This window comes from Bos indicus x Bos taurus, chromosome 5 (genome assembly GCF_003369695.1).
Source record: "Bos indicus x Bos taurus breed Angus x Brahman F1 hybrid chromosome 5, Bos_hybrid_MaternalHap_v2.0, whole genome shotgun sequence".
Taxonomy (NCBI): Eukaryota; Metazoa; Chordata; class Mammalia; order Artiodactyla; family Bovidae; genus Bos; species Bos indicus x Bos taurus.
Genome location: NC_040080.1, coordinates 18,873,883 through 18,882,076, shown reverse-complemented (window position 1 = coordinate 18,882,076; position 8,194 = coordinate 18,873,883). Strand labels below are relative to the sequence as shown.

The following is an 8,194-nucleotide window of genomic DNA, read 5'->3' as shown; positions in this document are numbered from 1 at the left end:
CAAAAGCAGTCATTGACCCAAATGTCAACTTATGCTTTTTGCTAAAAACAAACAAGACTGCTTTTGGTATTTCTTCATAGTTTCCTGCTACGGAGGGATGGGGAGGTTGGATACTGAAGAGGAGATGAATAATGAATAACCAAACAGTAGGGCAGCCGGGGATCTTCTACCCCGTGGTCAGCAGTTAATGTTAGGGCTCTTTGCCAGAATTCAATACAAATTTATTTTGGGGGGTGGAGGGTACCAATTTATAAACTTAATTTCAGCTGCTCCAGAAATCAAAAAGAGGCAATGGAATTGATAGTCTAAAAAAGAAATTAAAATTACAGATCCAAAATACACATTCGTAAAATATCAATCTATTACACTGCGTGTAACAGACCCTTTTTTCCTCTTTACCCTTACTAGCATCCAAAGGTTTCAGATGAGTCAGGCAAAGAAAACCTGCTGTTAATTGGGAGTTAATTTATAGTCAGAAGGAAACTGCCGTCTCCTCCTTGAACTCTAGCACTTTAAGCCCAGTTCACAAACCAGCAGCCATCTCTACAAGCAGAGTTTGAAAGCAATGGATTTTTCAGGCAACCTCAGGAAGACAGAACCACGGAGGCGCCTTATAAAATCTCTACCCTACTTGACAGAGGGCATTATTACTCTCTCCTATTAGTCCCCTAATAGGACTACGCCCATTCACCTTATCCTTTTACTCATTAGTCATTTACATTAAAATAGGCTGGCTGATTGGCTTATCTGTTGTTTTTAGGAGGAAACAGGAGACTTTTACTCTCACCACGGCGTGTCAGCCTGGGTTTTTTTCCCCTCTTTCTTAGTTCTATAGTTCTTCCAGGCTTTTTTGGAGCAGTTTGAGCCTACAGCATCACCTTCCACTGGCACCCAAAGATCTAGGAGGAGCTTCAAGCTGTGACTAGACTTCCGATGGATTCATCAGAAGATAACCCAACCTGGACCCTAGAGTCTCTGAAAACATCCATCGATGATGCTTCCCAGGCAATGCAAGGTGAGCTGGGGAGAGAGGAGGCTGGGTAGGGAAGGTTAAGAGCCTACCTTTCTTTCTGTTTTACTGACTTCAGTCTTTTACAGAGAAATGCAGTTAAGTAAATCTTCTTGGAGGAGAGGGTGGCCAGGGAGTGTAGGGCCCTCCTGTTTAAAAAAAAAAAAAAAAAAAAAGCCAGATTAACAGGAGAAAAGTGGGAACTGTATTGTTTGCTTTCTATGCTCAGGAATCTGTCAGTCTTCTAAGGACATCTGAACATGCAATCAGAGTTCTCCTAGACCAGGGCAAATAGCATCTTATGAAATTAGTACTTAAAAAAAATTTTTTTTTAATTTTGTTTAGCTGTGCCAAGTCTTTAACTGTGGCAAGTAGGCTCTAGTTCCCTGATCAGAGATGGAACCTGGACCACCAGAGATGTCCCAGCGATTAGTATTTTCACCAGCATTATATTCCAATCACGAGTTTTAAAAATCTCTCCTTGGAGCCTCACAGGATCCCAGCCTTGGCCTGCCAGACCTACTCACTGGATTTGAACACTTCTTACCCTAACTTCCCTGGTGGCTCAGAGGGTAAAGCCTCTACCTGCAATATGGGAGGCCCAGGTTCGATCCCTAGGTTTTGGAGATCCTCTGGAGAAGGAAATAACAACCCACTCCAGTATTCTTGCCTGGAAAATCCCATGGACAGAGGAGCCTGGTAGGCTACAGTCCATAGGGTCCCAAAGAATTGTACACGACTGAGCGACTTCACTTTCTTTTACTTTATCCTGACTTCGGATGGGGATGGATGGTGTAGGGTGGTGGTGCACAGATGATGTGGAGCCAACCAACACCCTCTGGGCAGCCCAGGAAGCTGGGTGGATCCTGCTGGCATCTATTCTACCTTCTGCCTCCCCTGCATCTTGAAATCAGTATATACAAAGGGGAAAAAAATTAATGAAGATAATATCTATATAATATAGCCAGCCTTTCTCTTTTCTTGAATTTGCCTTCAGTTCAGTTCAGTTAAGTCGCTCAGTCATGTCTGACTCTACGACCACATGAATCGCAGCATGCCAGGCCTCCCTGTCCATCACCAACTCCCGGAGTTCACTCGAACTCATGCCCATCGAGTTGGTAATGCCATCCAACCATCTCATCCTCTGTCATCCCCTTCTCCTCCTCCCTCCCAGCATCAGCGTCTTTTCCAATGAGTGAACTCTTTGCATGCGGTGGCCAAAGTATTGGAGTTTCAGCTTTAACATCAGTCCTTCCAATGAACACCCAGGACTGATCTCCTTTAGAATGGACTGGTTGGATCTCCTTGCAGTCCAAAGGACTCTCAAGAATCTTCTCCAACACCACAGTTCAAAAGCATCAATTCTTTGGCGCTCAGCTTTCTTCACAGTCCAACTATCACATTCATACATGACCACTGGAAAAACCATAGCCTTGACTAGATGGACCTTTGTTGGCAAAGTAATGTCTCTGCTTTTTAATATTCTGTCTGGGTTGGTCATAACTTTCCTTCCAAGGAGTAAGCGTCTTTTAATTTCATGGCTTCAGTCACCATCTGCAGTGATATTGGAGCCCAGAAAAATAAAGTCTGACACAGTTACCACTGTTTCCCCATCTATTTCCCAAGAAGTGATGGGACTGGATGCCATGATCTTCGTTTTCTGAATGTTGAGCTTTAAGCCAACTTTTTCACTCTCTTCTTTCACTTTCATCAAGAGGCTTTTGAGTTCCTCTTCACTTTCTGCCATAAGGGTGGTGTCATCTGCATATCTGAGGTTACTGATATTTCTCCTGGCAATCTTGATTCCAGCTTGTGTTTCTTCCAGCCCTGCGTTTCTCATGATGTACTCTGTATAAAAGTTAAATAAGCAGGGTGACAATATACAGCCTTGATGTACTCCTTTTCCTCTTTGGAACCAGTCTGTTGTTCCATTTCCAGTTCTAACTGTTACTTCCTGACCTGCATATAGGTTTCTCAAGAGGCAGATCAGGTGGTCTGGTATTCCCATCTCTTTCAGAATTTTCCACAGTTTATTGTGATCCACACAGTCAAAGGTTTTGGCATACTCAATAAAGCAGAAATAGATGCTTTTCTGGAACTCTGCTTTTTCCATGATCCAGCGTATGTTGGCAATTTGATCTCTGGTTCCTCTGCCTTTTCTAAAACCAGCTTGAACATCAGGATGTTCACAGTTCACATATTGCTGAAGCCTGGCTTGGAGAATTTTGAGCATTACTTTACTAGTGTGTGAGATGAGTGCAATTGTGCAGTAGTTTGAGCATTCTTGGCATTGCCTTTCTTTGAGATGGGAATGAAAATTGACATTTTCCAGTCCTATGGCTACTGATGAGTTTTCCAAATTTGCTGGCATATTGAGTGCAGCACTTTCACAGCATCATCTTTCAGGATTTGAAATAGCTCAACTGGAATTCCATCACCTCCATTAGCTTTGTTCCTGGTGATGCTTTCTAAGGCCCACTTGACTTCATATTCCAGGGTGTCTGGCTCTAGGTGAGTGATCACACCATCATGATTATCTGGGTCATGAAGCTCTTTTTTGTGCAGTTCTCCTGTGTATTCTTGCCACCTCTTCTGAATTTGCCTTAGTACCTGACAATTTCACAACCGGGAATCTTAATCTCCATTTGCACAAGTCCGTGTAATTTGAGTGGATCCTGACTCTTTAATATAGTTTTGAATTATTTCACATGTATTTTTGATTGCTGCACTCAGGCTTTCTCTAGTTGTGGGAAGTGGGGGCTATTGTCTACTTGTGGTGCGTGGACTTCTCATTACAGTGGCTTCTCTAGAGCCCAGGCCTCTAGTTACACTGGCTTCGGTGGTTGTGGTACACAGGTTTAGGTGCTCTGTGGCATGTGGGATCTTCCTGGGCTAGGGATCGAACCTGTGTCCCCAAGATTGGTAGCCAGATTTTTGGTAACCACTGTACCACCTTGAGACTTCTTGAGAGAAGTCTCAAGAGTGAGTGTTTAACAGCATAAAGCCTGGTTTAACTGGAATGGGTAATAGCCCATGTGACTTACTAGTTCTTAAGGATGGAGAGAGATTATCACATTTGGGGATTCTTCATCTATTGCATAGGTGTGGGGTCGCACAGAATCGGATACGACTTAAGCGACTTAGCAGCAGCAGCAGCTATAAAGGTGAATTGTTGAAACTTGTCACAGTGAAACATTTTGACTTGCATTAATGCTTTATGTCCCTACAGTCACATTAAAAATCATCCACACAAATGAAAATGGGAAAACTGTCAACATCTGATTTTAGCTCCATGTTTTTCCACTTGGAATCAGCTTAGGTGCCTCCAATGCAGGAGATGCAAGAGATGCAGGTTCGATCCCTGGGTCAGGAAGATACTCTCAAGTAGGAAATGGCAACCAGCTCCAGTATTCTTGCCTGGAAAATTCCATGGCAGAGGAGCCCATGGGGCCTACAGTCCATGGAGCCGCAAAGAGTCAGATACACCTGAACACATACATAAATTGCATATATACATACGACCCCATGGGAAAACACTTAACACTCAGAACTACTTGTAACAGCATCAAAACAAGTTTTGAGAAGAAAGTGTTTCCCATTATGGTGGATTCCACCAGGCTTAAGGGCACACACATGCTAGTTAACCGCCCATGGTATCTAGGGTCTGCCTTCACTCTGAGCAACTTCCCACTGTCCACTGTTGTGAGCTGCTTAAGACCAGACCTAGTTTGGGCGAGAGCTAAGTGGCTTCTGGATATTGCAGCTTGCCCTAATCAATCTTTGTTTTCTTTTTCTTTCAGTTGCCACTCAACTCTCTGAAATGTTAGCAACGAACCTCAGTAACTTGACTCTCAACCCTAGTATCAAGTTGCCATATCTACCAGAATACCCATCTCAACTGACTGGGCAGTTACCTAGTGAGAAAACACCCCATAGGCGGAGAGGGGTAAGAACGGTGTTGAGTGAGCGGAGGTACAGGATGCAAAAGCTGATTGAATCTCTCAGACTTCGCTATGCCAAAGGAATTCCTCGTGTGAGTTCTGGGTAGGCAGCACTGAGCCACTCTGGGCACTCACAGATATCAAGATGTAAATATTGGCGGGAGGGTGGTGGTGGTGGTGGAATTACCTGGTGGTCCAGCGGTTAGGACTCCCAGGGGTTCGAACTCTACTGCAGGAGGCACAGGTTCTATCCCTGGGAGGGACCTCAAAGCCCTGGGATTCAGCCACAAAAAAATAAATAAATATTGATGAACAGCAGCAGTCACTCTTCCACTGTACTCATGAGCGCAGGTGTGAAAGACACTTAGGGTTTTAAGAGTCTCTGACTCCTCTTAGGTTAGATGTGTGGCACTAGTAATCTGAATTTTGCTTGATAGCTTATAATATATGTCTTTTTTCTTCCCACAAAGTCTGACTCTCAAAGACAACTACAGCAGCAGGAGGACACTGAGGTAAGTAGAAAGTCTTACTATACAGGTGGGTGGGCATCTGGTTTGCAGGGGAGGAACAGTGGCAAATTGGCTTGGATTATCTCAATCTTCAGAAACTCTGGATCAATCCATTCATATTTGTGTTTTAAAAAATATATGCATGTATGCTAAGTTACTTCAGTCATGTCCAACTCTTTGAGACCCTATGGACTGTAGCCCACCAGGCTCTTCTGTCCGTGGGATTCTCCAGGCAAGAATACCAGAGTGAGTTGCCATCCTCTCCTCCAGGGGATCTTCCTGACCCAGGGATCGAGCCCTAACCTGCATCTTTTCTCCCGCACTGGCAGGTGGGTTCTTTACCACTAGCACCACCTGGGAAGCCCTATATGTCTACATCTATAGCTACACTCTTTATGTATATTTAGAGCAGTTTTAGGTCTCTAGCACAATTGAAATTTACTTAACTGATCCCACACATTCTCAGCCTCCTCTGCTGTCAGCATCTACTAGTTGGGTGTCGCAGTTGTGAACCTACATTATTGTTGTTTAGTCACTCAGTCGTGTCCAACTCTTTTGCAACCCCATGGACGGTAGCTTGCCGGGCTCCTCTGTCCATTGAATTTCCCAGGCAAAAATACTGGAGTGGGTTGCTATGCCCTTCTCCAAACGATCTTCCCAACCCAGGGATCAAACCCAGGTCTCCCACATTGCAGGCAGATTCTTTACCACTGAGCCACCTGGGGTGCTGCAGTGGTGAACTGACACTGACACATTATCATCATCACCTAAAGTCTGTGGTTTCCATTCAGTTTCACTCTCGGTGTTGTGCTTGTGCTTTTTCACCTGCTGTCACAAACATGATGTTCTATACCAGGTAGTAAGAGGGTGAATACCTGTGCACAGAGTGTCTAGCTAATGATTGAGTATCTCACATTTAAGACATTCAGAGAACTGAATTCGATCCCTGAATTTGACCTGACTTTGATTCCTGGGTTAGGAAGATCCCCTGGAGAAGGGATTGGCAACCTTCTCCAGTATTCTTGCCTAGAGAAGCCCATGAACAGAGGACCTTGATTGGCTACAGTCCATGGGTCACAAAGAGTTAGACATGACTGATAGAGTTCATAATACTTCAGAGAACTGAAGCATACGTATTCCTATATATATATATTTCCTTTTTAAAATTGAAGTATGGTTGATGCACAATATTAAAAAGTTAACAGGTGTAAGACAGAGTGGTTCACAATTAAAAGTTCTATTACATTTATCTTTATAAAATATTGGCTCTGTTTCCTGAGTTGTACAGGAATGTATTTATTGACAATCAGCAGCCATTACAAAATGACAATCTAGCATTCTTTGGCAGCCATACATTTCAATTTGTTTTTTCCCCCCAAAGTTTTTTGGTTTTGACCTTTTTTTAGTGTTCCATATTCCAAAGGTTGTTCTAACAGCCAACATTACATTTGTGGTTTGTTAATATCACTTGGGTGTAGAAGTAATTTATTATTTCAAATTATTAACCAGTTAATCCATCTCATTCTTTTTTCCAGATTCGATCAAGAGTGCGAAGATTCCAGTGTACCTGTAGTTATTGCCAGTTTAAGAGAAATCCTTCTGATGATAATTATGAGAATTATTACAACACAACATACAGTAATTATGCCATGGAATCGAATGAGTCATAAACCTTATTCTTGTACTGTTCTCTTGCTGGTAATTTTAGGATCATTATGAAGCAGCCTGGGAAAGATTGTACCAATATTTTGATAATATTTATTGTAAGTTTGTCTTTTTCACTTGCATCTCTTTCTACCTTAATACAGTTTTAACTTATGAGGAATCTATATGTAGCTTGGAATTGAAATGACTTGAATACACACTAATTCCACTTTGATCTGACACCATGAAGTACTAATTAAGTCTCAGGTATTGCCTGTTTCTTAACCCTGAAGTTGAAACTCAATATCAAGAATTTGAAACAAATTAACTTGGGAAGGAATGTAAAGATAACATTGGCTGGTTTGACCAGAGCATTATTAGTGTGTTAAATAGTAATAAAATTTTTTGATGTGCTGTTTCAGTTTTCAGTAGCAAATAGATGTGTTTATAGAAGATCTTAATAAAACTTGAGACTTATTTGAGTAACTTTAAGATAAATCCTTGTTCTTATCTTAGACTTGTTTTTGCTAGCTATGTATTAAATGAATAATACTTACCCCCATCACGTTCTCAGGATGTAAATATATCTGGTGTTCTAATTTTTTTTTCTTTTTTTGGCATTCTAATATTTTGTGATACTGTCCTGTTGGGAATAAAGTTTACACATTTGAGGTAAGGTTACCAAACAGGTGCACTGATGTTTGTACATAGTATCCTCTTGGAAGAAGTTAACCAGTTGATGTTGTAAAAAGATATTAAAGAATTGGGGGTGCTTCCCTGGTGGCTCAGTAGTAAAGACTCCACCTGCCAATGCAGATGAAAAACATACACAGGTTTGATTCCTGGTCCGGCAAGATCCCACATACCTTGGAGCAACTAAAACCTGTGTGCCATACTCTGGACCCTGTGTCTAGAGCCCGGGACCCACAACTACTAGAGCCTGCACCCTAGAGCCCACGTTCTGAAACGAGAGAGGCCACCACCAGGAGAAGCATGCACTCCGAAACTAGACAGTAGCTCCCATCAGGTGGCCAAAGTATTGGAGCTTCAGCTTCAGCAGCAGTCTTTTCAGTGAATACTCGGGGATGTTT

The 8,194-nt window shown here is 42.4% G+C and overlaps 1 protein-coding gene across 1 annotated transcript; it reads left to right on the top strand.

Moving 5' to 3' along the window:
• Nucleotides 1-426: 426 nt before the first annotated feature.
• Nucleotides 427-7,589, top strand: LOC113893621 (developmental pluripotency-associated protein 3). Its single transcript, XM_027543521.1, has 4 exons — nt 427-1,015; nt 4,810-5,042; nt 5,421-5,462; nt 6,995-7,589. Exons 1-4 carry the CDS (start codon nt 934-936, stop codon nt 7,127-7,129), a joined length of 492 nt encoding a protein of 163 aa, XP_027399322.1. The 5' UTR covers nt 427-933; the 3' UTR covers nt 7,130-7,589.
• Nucleotides 7,590-8,194: the final 605 nt, after the last annotated feature.